The following is a 19,101-nucleotide window of genomic DNA, read 5'->3' as shown; positions in this document are numbered from 1 at the left end:
TTTTACATTATATCAAAGAATTGTTTCTAAAATGACAAAAATATGACATTATTTCAAAATTATGCCAAAATATGCTGTAAAACCAATAAAACTCTAAAATATGCATTTATATGCACAATAAAAACGACATAATTTCAATAAGAATGACTGGAAACATGCATAATTACATTTATAAATAGGAATAAACCCTAGGAAAAAAATATGACATGTGATACAAATCCGGGCCCTACTCATGAGCATCCACCAACATTCCTTCCATTCTTTATATCCACAGGCGTAACAACATCCTACGCAACGTACTCGTCCCAATATAATGCGATGTCTTCTTCTCCTCAAATGCTGCTACTTAGAAATGCGAGACTGCCTCGTTTTCGGGCTCTCAAGAATAAACATGAGGAGAAGTTCTGACTACAATGATATTTGTGGAATTACCTAGAAGTATATTTAAGGTATTAAATACTTAATTTATTATTTATTAACGGCACAGCCTTGCTGACATCTCTAAGATCTGTATGGCATATTCAATTTTGTCACTTTCTTTTTCTTATTGAAAATAATTGAGGATCGCCTTATATTCGAGCCTATACGGAAATTACGTTATACAAATAATAACATTTCTTGGGAATTCACTGCAGGTACCGCATTACATTACGCCTATTTTATTATCACTACGATTGTGCAACATCGGAGGCTACAATTCATGTACTCGTATTCTAGTCGCCTTCCGAACGACCTGTGAGAATAACGAATATTTTTCAATGAAAGTTCTTTTCCTTGAGCTTGTGTGCTTCAAATTATATCCACCGCACACTCATTACCTTACACAACCCTCAAACACAAAATTCTACACAAATTCCTCATGAGACATGGCGATAACCGTAATTGGAAGGAGTCGAAACAGGGCAGTTGGAGAAGCGACAAAACACGCACAACTTTCCTCCAGTTATAAGCATACAGATACGTTTGAAGTACACAAGAACCGAAAACCGTCAAGTTATAAGAAAACATATCCGAACCTACGCATTCAGTTCCATATAAGTATGATTATGAGTGTGGTTTCTATGGGTTACACATAACTATCGGAAACATTCTCGGGTTTCGTACTCTGAAATATACTGAGCGACTGTAACTTTCACAGTAAAAGACCTCCTGGAAAATCAATTTTTATCGAGTATGCTCAACTTCACAAACATCAGCATAACGCCCCGACGATATGAAAGTCACNGTGTGTGTTAGTGCCTACCTAAAACACTCTTCTCTTTCCCGCTGACGCGAGGCCCGTATTCACCCTGAGACCGAATCTCATCGCTCCAGTGAGAACGCGGTACCTAGCACCTGTAGTTTCCAGTTCATTCCCCCTTTTCCCCGAAATGTAAGCCGTTACAGTAAGCTTACTGGTGCCCAGCACTCTGATAACCCATACCCCACAAACTATTATCCACCAGAACAACAAAAAGGGAAACAGAACTGGATAGGAAGGACGCAGCAGCAACCTGCCAACTCGAAGTAACAACAGGTGAGAGGGAACGGCTAGAGGAGCAGATGCAACCAGCAACAAAAGGGCTCTTCAGAGGACTGCCGGAGAAGGAAGGTTAGAAGGAGTGGCGCCCAACGCAAAGGGCCTTAACGCACTAGACGGTTAGAAACTCTACCTGATTAATTTAACCCTTTAAAGACTAAATTTATTCTAAATAATATATAAAAATGCAGTTCGTACCTCACAGAAGACACATTACGTCTCCGCTACAAAGACCAACCGGTTAATGCTGTTTACGGAAACAATCGCTGTTTAAGAACCGCAAGAAACACAAAAACACGCTCTGTTGGCAGAATACAGAGTTTTAGTAGGTTACGGCAGGTGGTACACACAATAACCACTGGGCTTTAAAGAGTTGCGTACCATCACATGAAGATGTGAGGGACCAGCAGTGGGGATAACTCCTCGCATTAATACCTTCTTAGGTCTACTAGTTGGAGGTGAATTGTCAGCTTTACGTTCAGGCGCCCCCAATTATTAGATATGAGCCCAGGAGGGTCCCAGAACCGGACCGACGGTGGCAGCGAAATGGAAAATAACTGAACAAGACCGGGATCGAATCCCGGTTGCCCACTGCGCAGCCGATGAATTTTCTAACAGCTTTCTTACCTGAACATGTAAACCTATATTCGTATTTCATAGCATACTGCTATTTACACGAGCATTTGTTTCGCTGTTTCTCATTGCAGACATTCAGCGTATTGGAAAGAACCGAAACGTCATTACGATGTCTTCTTCTATCAGAGCACTCCTGGGTCTATTTTCCCTTCTTAGCGAGATTTTATGAAACCTTGTTTCCGTAAAAGTTTTAATTGTGGCCCTGTTTACGACACGAACATGTTAATTTATGTTTCACAATTAAAAGTATAAGAACAATGGTGGTTGCAATAATTATTAATAATGTTATCGTTATAACCAGCAGCACAGAGAGAGAGAGAGAGCAGTAGTTAAGGTAGTCGAAAACATTCCTGCAGTGTATCTTAGAATGCGTTAACTTTCTGTAGCGTACATCACAGCGCCGTAACTAATTTTCTAAGCTTGCTAAGAACTTCTTAATAATTTTTGTAAAATTTTGAACACTGATCTTCACAAATTCTGGATTTTTCTAACGAAGTGTTTGAAGGCGGGGGGAGGGGGGGGGCACAATCGAATTTTCCGAATGTCAGTTCCTTTCTCTAGAATATTTATGTTAATATTTTCTCCAAAGAGGGGGCATTAATTTCACAATTCGCTTTTACCTCTTAAAACTGGGGTCGTCAGCGACTAGATTCTGAAATGGCTACTGCAAAGGTTAATATGAGTTAATAAATAGTTAATTTGAAGTAAAGCCTTGATTAAATTAGCTGATATCCAGAATCACTGCTCTTTTGATTGTACTGACTTGATTTCCGCCATGCAGCGGAAGTCCATTCTTAATTGTTAAGGTGTGCACAAGGGGAAATGACAAAGACTGAACATACAATGCTACAGGAAATACATTTACTGCTGGCTTTTCTTTAAATTGTGAAAGTCTCATTATTTTCCATATTAGTTACCATAATGAGCTCTTTCAAACTAACATTTCTGTCTCCCCCTATGGTTCTACAGCCCTTTGGACCTTGGCCGCTTTTTAAGTTTCTTTATCCTATACACAGTCGGTAGGACTCCTTGGACAGGAGATCAGCCCGTCGCAAGGCCGCTATCCACACCTGACGACACAGATACAGAAGAAAGGCACACAGACATCCAAGCCTCGAGTGGGATTCCAACCCACGATCCCAGTGTTCGAGCGGGCGAAGACAGTCCATGCCTTAGGCTGCGCGGCCACTGTGATCGGCTCAAACTAGCATTTAATCCCATAAAACTATTTAATAACGTACTGAAATTTAAGGTCTGTTACTGTGCGCGGTTCTAAAGTGGATCATTTACATTTAAGTTAAAGACATAGAATCGGGGTGCCTGAGTAAGAGGATGCTGAGAATATATGGAATTAAAGAGCGAGGAACTGACTGGAGGTCACAGAAACGAGGAACTTCACAATTTGAACTCTTTACAGATAATAATTATGGTAATAAAATCAAGGAGAATGAGCTTGAAGGGGCATGTAGCACTGATGAAATCTAAAAAATGCATACAAAGTATTGGTCAGAAAGCCTAAGGGTAGAAGGCTTAAGGATATATATGCGACATCAAACGCATCTTAAAGAAATAAGGTGGCTTAATATGGCTCAGATTGAAGACCAGACCTGGGGGTTTGTGAACACAGTAATGAATCTTAGGGTTCCGTGTAAGGCGGGGAAACTGTGTATCTGAGAGTTTCTCAATAAGGGCTTTGCTTCACTGACTCAGTTACGAGTAAGTACAAGATTCTGTTAGGAAACATCTGGACGCTTGGATAACTTAAGAATGACAATTAGCAGAACAGCAACGAACTGCTGTTAGAATTCGAAGTACGGAAGATGAAAAACTGCGAGGTCTACAAAACCTTTAACAATAAAAAACACCTACAGCCAGCAGTCAAGCAAAAGACACGGCGTGCTTAATAAGGTGAATATCGGCTGACATGGCTATAATACGTACTGCATGCAAAACTATGTCCAGTATACAAAAGCCTATTGTTTACAGAATTCACGCACAGACCGCTGTGTTGCGGATTTTCTCCAAGGTCTTTGAATTCTTGACCTACTTCATGAAGACTATCAGAGCGATAAACCCAAATTTAAAATGTTCTCATTGCACTTGCGGATAACACTATCTGCTTGGCCTGCATAACTGCGATATCGCTCTGGTTATGAGTAGGCTTTTATTCAGAATTACTTCATCACGATAAAGGTATAGGGGCAAACCCACTGATACTATCTTTAACTATCTTTAAGTTCACAGGATTGCACAAATTCATTCTTTTCAAAAAAATAAAAACACATAATAGATAAAACCGGTATATAGGAGTACTTCATTAACCTGAAAGCCTATATAAAATCATGCATGATTTGAGCTAGGATATACAACGTTCCATTCGGAAACGTCAATCAGTTTTTGAACACACCGAGCAAAATGTCCAAGAATTAAACTAAGCGTCACAACGAAATATGAAACAAAAGGAAATAACTCACTCGTGGAGCTGAGCCCTTCTTCAGAAGCTGCCAATTGTGCAGCTACTCAAGTACATCCCAGCATTTTGTGGAACCCGAAGGTTCTTTACCGAGTTCACAAGGGCCTTCCACTGGTCCGTATCTTGAGTCAGATCAATCGAATCAATACCATTCCATCTCTCTGAGATCCATTTTAATATTGTCCACCCACCTACGACTTGGTCTTCCCAGTGGTCTCCTTCCTTTTGGCTTTCCCACCAATATCCTATATGCATTTCTCCAACCAATATATGTGTGAGAACAGAACTGAATTCCCTCGTTAAAAGCAAGCGGAGAAAAACTGCTGCACACTTTGCTACATAAATTCGTGTACCTGTGTCACCATATGGTCTTTAGAAACAAACGCTACGTTAGTCTTAATGTCATAAATATAGTTTTGATAACAATATCAACATTGAAAGCGTAGATCAAGGGTTGTAAGACAAGTAATCAAGACTCCGAAAAACTGCAGGACTGCTTTTACGCAATGCATGTGCGGGAGTGTCATGCGTGGTAAAGCAGACAGCATGCGACTCGCACCAACCATACAATCAATATCAACAGTGGCTTCCATATCGCAGCTCCTTCAGCCTCTAAGTTCAACACAGGCTGATACATTACTACGCTTAATACATGTTTCGGCTGACAGAAAAACAGGCGCACATGCTTCTTTACTTGTGAACATATGCACAATTCCCACTGACTATATAAACAATTATCTGATAAATAAGACACGCCTGTATGCCCTGTAGGAAGCTGGAAACAGCACAAAATTACTGGAATAAAATATAATTTTACTGGCGCTGGATAGACTGAGGGTGTTTGAGAACAGGGTGTTGAGGAGAATATTTGGACCGAAGAGAGATGAAGTGACAGGAGGTTGGAGAAAACTGCATAATGAGGAGGTTCATAACTTGTACGCTTCTCCAAGTATAATTAGAATGATCAAGTCAAGAAGGATGAGATGGGCAGGACATGTAGAACGAATGGGGGAGGAGGAAGGGAGACCACTGGGAAGACCAAGGCGTAGGTGGGTGAACAATATTAAAATGGTTCTCAGAGAGAGAGATAGAGGATGGTATGGTATGGTATGGAATGGATTGGATTTATTTGGCTCAAGATAGGGACCAGTGGAGGACTGTTGTGAAGACGGTAATGAACTTCCGGGTTCCATAAAATGCTGGGAAATTCTTCAGTAGCTGCACAATTGACGGCTTCTCAAGACGGGCTCAGCTCCATGAGTGAGTGGGAAAGAAATGACCCACAAAGATGTAAGCAAGAAAGTAATAATTTATTATGTGATAAGACTACACGACAGCCGCATGGGTAGTGAAGAAGGTCCAGATTACGGTTTTGTCAGCATGCTTCATATCTTCTCGCGATGGCATTGTAACGTTATCAACAGTCTCTCTTCTACCTTAAAGTTTACGCAGCGAGAAGTGCCGTCATTCTAGATTTTCCAATTCAAATGCTGGACGAACTTCTCGTCTTTATCGTAATAGTATCTGGTAAAGGTAAAGTTGGCCGGTCACGGTAGCCGAGCGGTCTAAGCCATGCACTGTCTTCGCTCGCTTGGAAGCCGGGATCGTGGGTTCGGATCTGTTTCCTGTGAGGTACGAACCGAATTCTTATATATTATTCTTAAACATTGCCGGTCACGGTAGCCGAGCGGCCTAATGTATGTACTGTCTTCGCTCGCTCGGAAGCCGGGATCGTGGGTTCGAATCCCACTCAGGGTATCGATGTTTGTGTGTGTTTTTCTGTGTTTGTGTACAGGTAGAGGCCTTGCGACGAGCTGATCACCCGCCCAAGGAGTATTACCGTATGTCTAAGATCTAGTAAAACCGAAGTGAAAACGGAGAGTTTCATGGAGGTAGGCCTAGGCCCAAATGAGTGCTGTAGCGCCAAAAAAAAAAAAAGGTAACGCTGTCCCTGTACTTAACTAATTACGCGCTACGCCATGAAGACGTATGGGGGAGTGGATGTATAGCGGCACCCATTTTTAATATCTCCACTACACTGAGGTTAGTAAGGTAAGGTAAAAGGTTATGTTGTCCCTGTGCTTAACTAATTAAGCACTACACCATGAAGGCGTATGGGGAGTGAACGTATAGATCCACAATTTTCTTGACCTCGGTACCAGCTGGAGGTGAATGGTCAGCTTCACATCCCGGCCGCTTTAACCCCGGGACCCACCGGATAGGAGGTTGGGTGGACCCCAGAGGTGGTCTGGAAGACGTGGAGAAGAGAACATTCGTGACCCTAACGTGACTCGAACCCCGACACTTCGGTCGTCCAGTCCGTAGCTAGTGGCTATACCGACTATTCTATCCATCCTCCTAATATTATCTTGCAGGGAATAAAATTATGAGGTTCTTTATTACGTAATTTTCTCGATCCTCTTTACTTCCCGTTTTACCACCAAACACATATGAGTCTCATACTCTGCTCTCATATATTCTCATATGATAAATTCCCTGTCGTATCTTAATATTTAGAAAAATGGATTCCGAAGTGAATGACAAGAATGTATTCAATTTTGTTTCTCCTATATGTGCTTTAAAATTAAAAAACATAAATGTAGGCAATGCTGATAATTTGTAATACAGTTTAAGAATCTGTTTATAACAATTTATTTTCAATTGCAGGCAATTTTAGAATGCCTATCAGCTGCAGAGAACCGTACTGTCGGTTTACACTAGAGGACAATTACGCAAGTTACGAGTATATTGAATATGGAGTGAGAGAACGGTCGTGCTTATTTCAACGGATTGCATTCGGTTCTCGAATACAAAGACATAAGAAATTATCCAAACAAGAATTTCGGTGTTCTAGACGACATATGACTTGGATATCCGTTATATGGTATATCTAGAATTGAGCTCGGATGCGTAGAAGCTGCAGTCGATCGCGGGCACCACCTAAACACAAGTTCAACGTGTTTTCGCCGTATTATTGTGTTTGATCTCAGTAGAAAATTAATTTACAATAGTCATTACCAGTGGCGGCTCGTAGCTAAAATTAGTGGGGGTGTTGCTCCAGAGGCGCACAGTTCCATACAAAGATTTGGCTACTGATATTAAGCTTAAGGATTATATATTGTATTGTACAAGGATAAAGAAACAATTGAAGAAAAAAGGACTCATTATATAAATGTTATCGATAATATCAAGTGGAAATTGGGGGTGCTGCGGTTCCGCAGTGCCTATACACGGGCCGCCCCTGGTCGTTACATTAGAGACAAGAGACACGCACATATCCATGTGGATTCTCTAACGATTTCTCTCCACTTGGACTACAGCGCCAAACTGCCATTCGAGAGCATTAAAATAACTAAAAATGTTAATGAGGTAGCTCCCTCGCGGTTGAATATTCATTAGGAACACCACTGAATCTAAAAATAATTTGCAACGTATTCTATTCTAATTTCCCCGCGTCCGAGCCACATGCAATCGATCTCTCACTCATGCCAATCAATTTTATTTAAAAGCAAAGTTTTCAAGTTGTGCTTTACTAAGTACACATCCAATTAACTGGCTTAATATTAGTAACCATTACTTAGTACGCAAACCAAGAAACGAGACATTACGAAATTCTCCGCGGAGCAACATACCGACAGTATCAAAATGGCCAAGGGAGAAACTAAAAACAAAATTTTCCTTATTTTATGTGATATATCTGAACTTTGTTATGACCAGTCAAAAGTTGAAGATTACGCGTTTCAAAATAAGTAGAACAGAAACTACTGTTTCCCGCATGCCCACAGTATTCTGATTAATTACCCGCACCCAGACACATATCTGCGGGAGCTCTAATTAGTTTGTTTTAAAGTAAGGCAGGTGGTTAATCTGAAATAGGGAAAAGTTAAAGTGTTCAACTAAACCGTGTAGTAAAAAAGTCATAAAATTCGTATTAACATTCATATAGAAATACAATGTCGTAGTAATAACTCAAAGATTTTCAGCTGATATGAACAAGAGCGTTCGTATATTCGTACTGTAGGCTACCTGCGTCACATATGCGTCATTTCTTAAATTCCTCGTCATTGTAATCCTGTAAATATAGCTCTTCGGACAACTAGTTCCCTTTTGAAAGAAAGAGCCAAGGCGCAAGGTGATTTCGTTTTCGATCGTGAAAAGTGACACACACACACATACATACATTTCTGATAACTACTTACAAACTGCCGAGGCATATTTTAAAGTTTCTTTCCACAATCAGTTTCCGTACGTCACAAACAAACAAGAAGTTTATGTGGATCTATTTGCAGTCTGTTTAAAAACACCATCAGTAATTCGGAATTTCACATAACGAGGTCTTATCCAGGCATTTGCCTGGAGGGACTGAGAATGAACAATGAAAAACGAGAGCCAGGACAGTCACTGCCCAGGACGATTCGAATCGGTCACCTCCTGAACACAAGCCGGGAACCAAATTGCTCAGCAAACCAAAATCCACGACCTCTGAGAAGCCTGCTAGTATGCATATACGTTGCGCTACCTATTTAAACAGCATTATCACATTAGTTTGTATAATGAATAAAGTTATGTCAAATTTGTTTCACGAGTATTCACCGAGAAAAATGTATTTTATGAAAATCCAATGACTTAAATTCCATACCGTAACACTCTATCCAGCTCCTCAGAACAATACGAAGTAAAGTGACTGAAGATAACCAATGATGCGTGGCTGTGGTAGAAAACGGGCTAACCCCCCCCCCCCTTCTCTCTCCGTGGTTTTGATCCGCAAGCGAACTATACCGACCGAGTGACCACAGCTTGTCGGCGAAGTTAGTGCCAACTTTTGCGGATAGAGGGTATCGTATGGTCAGCGCAACGGATCCCCACGGCCGTTAATCTCGGTTTTATAGGCTGGAGCCGCTACTTTTCCCTTCAAGTGGCTCATCAATTATCCTAACGAAGCTGAGGGGACCACGTCCCAGAAAATTTGATAGCGCCGGGAATCGAATCCGAACCTCTGGATCTGTAGCCAGGAACTCTGACCACTAGAAGACAGAGGCCGTAGTGCTAACAGCTCGCTCTGCAAAATAAAGCTTTTGAGGTAATGGACTGTTCGAGACAAGTATTATCGATTAAAACCTGAAGACCGATATTCGCACAATTACAGAGGATTAACTCTGTGTAAAGAGGTGGGGACAGGGAAGAAGAACAAAACCGATATTATCGAACTCTTCACACGCTAACTGCTATTTCGTTCCCTAAATTCCAAAACTGAGTCTATAGTCAACCATTTCTTTCTTCAGTCTTACAACACTCATAAAGATTACGGACATGAGTACAGTATTGCTGTGATCGGCAGGCCTAGAAGACACGCGGGTAAAAAGCCGCCATATCACATTTAAAGGTATTATCCCAAAACTTCTCTGGAAAGACAAAAAAAAAAAAATCACGAACACGGTCTCTCAATCAGATCTCACAACTGCTGAAACGACATGCTTTCCAGGCAGCATAACGTATCTCTCGCACTGTTGCAATCCACGTACCACGTAAGACCTACTGTTGATAAAGCCGACTAATCTAATAAAAACTGGGGTATCACTCGTTAGGAGCCAAGCAACTGAAGATAGAATGCTTATACATGTCACTGGAAAGTAAAATATTCCGCTCATTAACCACTACTTTTCGGTGGATGTGTTCATGCTGACACGCGTTGTAATATTTCTGTTCTCAATATCTGAAATTCTTCATGGAATTGTTCAATGGAATCTTGCCTGATGTAAATTAATCAGTACACTCTTTCCCTCAACAACAGCCTATGTAGCTTACATGGTCAACAGTGTGGACGTGCGTAATCACTTCCATACAAAGTGAACAATTATTTTAATTAAATTCACACTCTACGCAGACACTGCCTTCTAAAATAAGTTAATGAAGGAAAGATAGAGGGGCGGATATTAGTGACAAGAGGACGAGGAAGAAGACGTAAGAAGATGCTGGATGACCTTGGGAACAGAAGAGGATACTGTCATTTGAAGGAGAAAGCTCTAGATCGCATTAAGTGGAGGAATTGTTTTGGAAGAGACTGTGGACCTGTCGTCTGAAAGATTACTGATGATGATGAGGATGTACAAAATCTAATGATTACAGAGTACAGCTTCTCTCTTCACCTTGTAAGCTGGCACGGCACATATGCAGTGTCGTTTAAAATAAGGGATTTAAAACACGCGGTGACCGACAGCATTACCGAAAATAAAAAAAGTATTTGAACTTGTTCAGGTGTTATTAGGCGACCTCATGCATACTCAGCAAGTCTGTTCCTTTATAGAAAAACATACCAGGTCAGCCCGATTCTGCAACGACTTTTAATCTCAAACATCAATCAGTATATATAGGGCCCAGGACACGTAAATCTGTACTTATTGTTACCATCACCACACAAGGACATGCATCGCTACAATTTTCTCAGAGCGTGCAAAATATATCATTTCTCGCGAGCTAGAGTCCCGCTGAGGGCCGCTGACTGTAAATATGAACAAAAAGGTTGTGGATAATTATACAGCCTGACCAATTCTACAGCATAAATTCATAATTTCCTGTTTGTCCAAGAACGAGACACAATTTTATACAGTAACGACGAAAAAAAATTCCAATAAATTATTGCGACTTTACAAACACAAAAGTAACATTCGACGTGAAAGTTATATATGAAATTCAATTTAACAGTAGCACGAAATGATCAAAGAATAGGCCTATATGTTTCCTACTCTATATTTGCCCCTGTTCGTAGAGCGAAAGTAAAAGAGCCAGAAACACATTACCACTATCGATACTCAAAAATTTCGTACGGCATCATGACACTTTACGAAGTTTTCATTAGTAATAACGATAGGCACGAAAATAAGTGGATCAAAACAACAAAAAATATCTTCAAAATGAAACACGCCACGCATTTAGGTCTACAAATTTAACATAAGTCACTGTATAAACTCCCTAATTTAACATGGATTTCACATGTCTAGCTTCCTTTTACAACACGCTTTTCCATTTAAAAACTTGCAAAGTAGGATACGAAACGTCGCTTTAGGGCTTTCCCACAGTAAACTTAACACGGCTGACAGTAGTGATCAGAGACAATATACGTTACTTGCTGTGTTGTTAATACCTACTAGGAAAGATAAAGTATCAGAAATGTTTAAGCGATACCACGGAATTGACAAAAGACGTCGCCGTAATGGTCAGGCAACTTCTCCAACACACGTGTCGAGCGGGAAGTCCTTCACACTTGCTCCACGCCCGCTACTAGGGAAATAATTGCTGTTTGCTGTAAGAGCCACAAGAAACACGTAAATACACTGTGGGACGAATGCTCGGTTTTAGTATGTTAGCAGGTGGTACATATAGAAGCACTTTAGAGGGTTAGCCTTTTACTTCCCTAACGGCATTAACCGACTGATCTTTGTAGCGAAGATGTAATGTGATTCCTGTAAGGTTCGAATTCAATTTGTACACATTATTTTGGAGCAATCAGTGTGTGTAGGGGAGTCTGAAGGCTCCCACAGCCGTCAGACAGTAAAATATGGTTACGAGTCCCGCGGGACACTACTGGCGAGGGTCAGCACCAATTTAGCAGTCCATTCATTCTTTCATCACACACAGGACATAAGCGAAGAGGGATTTGGTTTTTAGATGTTCTCCTTCAGCTGCTATCCAGTATTTCCATTTTATTTTACTAATTATTCAAAGATGCACCAACTTTATGAATTTTAACAGCTGCCCCCACATTTTTTTTTGACAAGAATGCCTTCCTCGAAAACTTGGCAAATAACATGAAATTACAAGAACTCCATATAAAGGTAATTTCGCTGGCCATTTCATCGCTATACAGTCTAAGTATATTTTCAACATCAACATGGTGGCCATACGAGCTACTGCGGTGAAACACTACAGTCACTGACACATGCGATCCTTAAATTACTGTGGCATATCTGAGAATCGTTTTGATACGGTAATTTTTGTCTGATGAAATATGATGTAGCCAACCATATAACATGTGGATATCCTTTTGTTTTCATTACGATAACTTATGAGCCATTGTGACTGGGTCACAACATTCGTTCTTTGAGATCATCAATCACGCTGAAAGATACTGAATTAAAAAGTTCGTCTGACGAATAGTATCAACATGGCGACGGACAGGCTACAGACATATCCCCTACAATTTTATAACGAGTAAGACACAACTAGTTTTAAAGAAATCAGGCGCCTTTACTCGAACCGAGAATGTACTTTCATATAGGATGAATTACGTACTATTTATTCAGTAGAGTAGTTGGTTGGGGCACTATGCTACAAGCCGGAAGGTAGCGGGTTCGATTCCTGATGAGGTCAGTGGATTTTTCAATAGACGTAATCATTCCAGCCGCAATGCGGCCCTAGGGTCGAATTAACCTCTAATAGAAATGAGTACCACGAATCTTCCTGGGGGTTAAGTGCGGCCGGCGTGTAAGGCTGACAATCTCACCTCCGTCTATTAGCCGATTGTTTAGATAATATGGAAGCCTCGACATCTCACAACCCTATGGGTCTCCATGGACTGTTACAGGGATACCTTTACCTTTTCTTATTTGAGCAGATATCACGCTGTGAAGTGTGTCCTAAGTGTTCAAGACACACTCACAAAGCGGCAGAGGCAACTGACAATCCGAGAAGTATTTAAATATCCATTGTTGCAGCTCAGAATTAACGTTTAACCCTAGTGCCCTTTGGTCTGAGAATGGCAACTGACTTGAAGCACCCAAAGGGTAATTTGGGGCAATAAAGATGTGTCACGAGAAGAAATGACTGATGCTTCCCCCGTAACTGAGACACCGCCTACGTTCACTCTCACATTACGCTGCTCCACCCACGCTGAGACAGCAGCCGTCACTCGGTAGGCTCCCCCACGACGACGATGACTCAGTATTCAGTGCAGATACGCAAGCACTATTGGGTACATAGCAACTACACAGGTGTCCTTCAGTAAGGTGGAAAACACTCCTTCACACCAAACTGCAACAACTGTGCATAAACTTACGGTGAGTCTAATGAGATGCAACTATCAAGGACTGGGGAAGTCTCAAGAGGATCTCGTCTTACACAAGATACATTATCTTCGTCACTAGAATGAACAACGGGAAAGCCTCTGTCAAGAGTCACTGTCCGGGGACACAGATTCACAAAAAGTAAAATGTGTGACTAACTGCGCCAATCTGCCCTGTCGATCGGACTGGTTCTCCATTATTCTGTTTTGCTTTCTTAGAATCTTGTCGTGAAGAAAGTACACAGGTTGGAGAGATGAACTTTGTTACCCTCTCTAGACACTCTTCTAGTACCTGAGGGGTTCGACGAATTTTGTTGGCACTCGGCATCATTTTTTTTTTTTNTTCTTGGGGTGGGGTGAAAATAAGTCCACTTGGTACGTCGGCTACTGTTTGGCCTATTGTACCAGCCCCGGGTGATAGATGTGTGTGTGAAACAGTCGGTGATACGAGAAATGGGAGGGGAAACCGAAGTACTAGAAGAAAATCTGACCTAGTGCCACTGTGTCCACCACAAATTCCACATGATCTGACCCGGCTTCGAACACGGGCCACCGCGGTGGGAAGCCGGCGACTAACCGCCTTAGCTATGGCACGGCCGCACTGGATACTAACGCTGGCCTATCCCATTCAGCCAGTCGGACCAGCCAAGTATCCAAAATACTGGTATCTTATCTGCAGTTTTAAATCAGACTTAAGAGTCGATTTAGGCCTTTTGAATTATTTGCTTTTTTATACTTACACGTAAACGCTTAACGGGTTTAACTGGAATATAAGTGCACAGGTTTTGTAGAATTCTTAGTTTTGTTTTTACAGAACTGTTGTAGCAGATGTCGCAAAAATAAATGGGGCGAAAAGGAGTATTCCAACAGGGCATACATATGTAATATTTTTCATACGCGTGCTACGCGATTTTGCATACTACTGGTTACTCTCATGTTTATTTACTGCAGGTACAAATGTAATGCAACAAAACAACTGACGCCTACAGACTATAAACATTATCTACTTCTCTACAGTTCTTTTGTTGGACCTTAGCCGCTTTTTTAGTTTCTTAATCCTAGACGCAGTAGGTAGGACTCCTTGCAACGGGGATCAGCCCGTCGCAAGGCCGCTACCTACATGCAGAATAAGACAGAATAAACGGACATAGACATCCACGACTTGAGTGTGATTCGAACCCTCGAACCCACGATCCCACCGTTCGAGCGGGCCATGACAGTTCACGCCTTAGACCACGCGGCCACTGTGATCGGCATAAGCATCCATCCAAGTGGAATCAGAAGGAAAGTCTTGAAAAGGAAAACTGGCTACCGTCGAAACTAATTAAACTGTACTAAGCAGTTCACGAGAAGCTGAAAGCAGCCCAGCTCGTGATGTAATTCCCTTCCTTTTATACAACCCGACGGCTCCCTACCGCCCTTGGGTCAAATCAGCTTGTACAGCACCCACGTAAATCATAAGCAAACAGCTACTAGACAAAAGGTCAACCTCTTCTCTTTACAGAATGAGCGAGGTCAATGTTCACAGCAGCTATCTCTAGGGTAGAGAGCATGATGCATGTGGATAGCCGAGATTACTCCGTCAGACACTGCGTGAAGGACAATTAGTTTATTGAAGATTACAGGTCTTTCACACTATCTACTACAGCATGTTCAGTCCTGAGTGTTCTATTGTGCAACGTCGTGTAGCAATGGAAGTCGTTCCAGACGAACTTACTGTGCGTGCTTTGACGATAGATGCAGTACATTATTCCTAAACCTCAGCAGCTACTTCCAATAACACAAGACATCATATTGCAATTAGATCATACGCGAAAATGGTTACTGCTTCTACCAAGGAAATTTGATTTGCCAGATAATTCCTTTTTGTAGGATATTTAACGACGCCTTCGGTATCTGGACCGCCTGGCGTCACTTAATCAAGACCTTGTAACTTAATTCGGTATAGAAGTAGCATTTAATTAGATACACAAAATCAAGTGGCTGATACTGAACTGACTCCTTGAAAAGGTATGATTAACCATGAAAATCATGTTTAACGCCATATAATGACCAGGAACGGTTCTATTAACGAGTCTCAAGGGGCAAACATTTTTTCTTTCCACCTGAGGAAAGAGAATGACACAGCCTGCTTTTAGGAAGACAAATAACGTTCAAATAAAATTCTTACAGGGAGTTACGAAGACAAATATTCTGTAAAACAAACAGTTAAACTATCCATTAAACTCTCTTATAATAATGACACTGAAAATTCTGTATTATTTATTTATTTTTTGAGGAATCCTTTGTAAGATCTGTAGCGCCCCTCAAATGGTTCCGGGGGGGGGGACTGGGAATTACTTTTCATATATTTTCAATGTGGGATGGGTGTGGTCTCATGTTTTGTGATTACAACCCTAACAAACTACAAAATCACCTCGTCTAAGAAAATTATACTCACCCTAGGATAGTAAGCTCTCCATATTTTGTGATTTGTTTCGGTTTATCTGCCGGACTGGACTCCTCGTGTTCTTCCAATAGGGGTGATTCGGTGCCATCCGATCTGCAAAAATAACCAAACTTGCATTCAATAATCGTGTGTGTGTGTTAGCTTACGACGCAGTCAACATCTCGATTATACAGAATGATCGATAATGAATTCGAAAAGGATCTGGAAGAGAACGTTCGTGGCGTAATAGAGGCACTATCCCGGAATTTACCTGGGGAGACAGGAAAACCACGAAAACCTCAGTCAGAATAGCCAGCGTTCCGACCGAGATTCGAACCGAGCACCTCCCGAATAAAACCCCACAGCGTTACTGCGACATCAGCTAGCTCGGCAGTTCAATAACTGAACTAAATCTATTACTGCTTCAAACCTAACCACTACAGACTGAAAAACTATACTTGCTTTTTATTTCTTAATTTGCTTGTATCTCGTGATACACTGGCAAAGTGTTTCAGTTAATAGGGGAACCCTCGAATGGCAGCAGTGGTGCTGATGGCTGTGACGACTTGTAGTGGTGGAAACTCGTAACGGTCTTAGGGCGAGGGCACACCAAAGAAACTGGCAATCGCAACGCAATCGCAATTCCCGGGAACTTATCAGCCTGAGTTGAACACATGTTACTGAATGGAGCACCGCAAATTGAGAAAACGGCAACGCAATTTCCGCTGCTCCATTCAGTAACATGTGTTCAACTCAGGCTGATAACAGTTCTGGGAAATTGCGATTGCGTTGCGGTTGCCAGTTTCCTTGGTGTGCCCTCGGCCTTAATTCATTACTTCTCGTCTTCCACGTAAGAGGAGATCTGGTGCCTACACCGGCTTAAAAAAATCTTTCAGTATCCTTTTGATCTTCCTCTTGTAGTTTGATTTAATGTTATGCAAACAAGCCAATTTTCTTCAAACGATGTTTTACAAAACATATTTTCGAATCATAAACCGGCAGAGCAAATTCGCAGTAATACGTGGCTTCATAATGAAATATCTTGGTGTCACAGCGCAGCAGAATTCCAGTACAACGCGAATGACGCACGGAAAGGGGAAAATATGGAAGTCACGTACCAAACAAAGATATTATGTCTGGCGCAGAGGATGACAACAACAGCGTTAATATTTACATTCAGATTACATTATCTGCATCATCATAGCATTATTATTTCGATACGGCCGATCTGAGACACACAAGGAAGGCACAAAGCGTGCGCAAGTAAATAAAAACATATTTCCTTTTACTCAGCAACAAAATCACACCAGGCAAAACACTACAAAGTGTCAATGTTCACAGTTTTAATTTGTGAAGCTCATTTATAACAGTACTGACAGCGAAACGATGGAATGGGCTATGAATATATAGGGTGTTCAACCAAGGAGGAAACGTCGCAACAACGGTGACCGGGCCCAACATTCCTCACAGATTGCTGCTGTAACTGTAACTGTAACGGCGCGCGTTTATCAGCGCTAATGACTCATTCTGCTATCAGCAGTTACAGCAGCAATCTGTGAGGAATGTTGGGACGCGTCAGCGGTGTTGCGAAGTTTCCTCCTAATCTGAACGCACTGTATATATACACACACACAGACACGAATTTCGAGGGGTTATATGGTGGAATATGTTCGAAACATGTGAACAACCACTATTTACTAAAGAATCACATTCAAATATGCATCTGGGTAAATTTTGGGATTAATCTCTGTTAATTTAAAAGGCATGGGAATATTCACTGCATGAACTACACTATTCTCGTTTTATATGCAGTATTTTAAATGATTTAACAGCCGTGGGAATTCGTTGCGCTGACCATGCGACACCTCTATCCGCGAAAGTTGGCACTACGCCAACAAGCGGTGGTTGCTCTGTCGATATGGTTCGTTTGCGGAGTGAAGTCCACGGAATTCGTTAGTTTGTTTTGTTTAATACTGTACGGACAAACAAACGACATAACTATTAAAAGTAATGAGCAAGTTGCGTCTCAAGAATCCGAAGTAACAACTGGTATGGAAAAACCCTGCATACTGAAACTCAATCCCAGAGTGCAGTAACACACTGTCAGTCATGTACTGAATCAGAGACCTTGGATAGGGTTATAGGCATGTAAATACTTAGAAATACAAATTCAAATCCAGTGAGGTTACGTGGTGCATTGTCCTCCATCACGTACGCTGGATAGAAATCCAGCTCAATATTGAAATAAATTAAAACCCCCTGGAAATAAAGCAGTCACTGCACACGCCTACAAGTTGGTATGGTCCCATTTTAATTCTAAATATCTCGGTTTAGGGTGAAACTAAATACATTACAGTATGAAGTGATGTGAAATAGTTTGTTAAAAGAAAGTGTTTCGTGTGTGTGTGTGTCGCTTAATTACGTAGAGCTGGCAGTCACATCGTTCAAGTAACCGTACTCCACAATGGGGTCACGAATTGCTTTATATAAAACTAGTTTCGCTAGATCGTAACTGTACAATGCTGTATATACAAGTGCGCATCCTTTCAGCATTCAGGAAATGTTACCACTTCACAACGCAATAAATACATAGAGCGTGTTCTAAGGGCACAAGGAAAGCATTACGATTTATGGGACCCGGGGGTTTCGTGGATCAGGGAGCTCTCGATCTTTGACCGCACGCCAAGTTAGGACCCCGGGTCGATTATTGATTCGCGCTTTTTGTTGTTTTGTGATGGCACAGACCTTGCAACAGACTGGTCAACATTCTAGGAATCCTACAACGCGCCTAAAATATTCCCCCCTCCTTAGAATTACAAGGTGGAACAAATTTAAGAGTACCAAAATGAAGAGAGAACACAAGTAGGGAAGCTTAGTTCTAGGGCAAGAACAATACAGTAATGCTAATTTTAAAAGGCCTAACTAAAAATAGGACTCACCATTTACGTAACTGTACATTCAACAAAGACGATTTCCATAAAGAAAGT

The 19,101-nt window shown here is 41.4% G+C and overlaps 1 protein-coding gene across 1 annotated transcript in view; it reads right to left on the bottom strand.

Annotated features, from left to right (window-relative positions):
• LOC111868700 (protein pellino) overlaps positions 1-19,101 on the bottom strand; it is a gene marked incomplete in the record, with an annotated part of 136,552 nt that overhangs the window by 72,406 nt on the left and 45,045 nt on the right. Inside the window, 1 exon segment of the mRNA XM_033753139.1 lies at positions 16,127-16,228. Within this exon segment, the coding sequence (XP_033609030.1) occupies positions 16,127-16,228 (102 nt within the window).

This window comes from Cryptotermes secundus, unplaced genomic scaffold (assembly GCF_002891405.2).
Source record: "Cryptotermes secundus unplaced genomic scaffold, Csec_1.0 scaffold1184, whole genome shotgun sequence".
Classification (NCBI taxonomy): domain Eukaryota; kingdom Metazoa; phylum Arthropoda; class Insecta; order Blattodea; family Kalotermitidae; genus Cryptotermes; species Cryptotermes secundus.
This window is presented reverse-complemented; position numbering and strand designations above follow the sequence as displayed.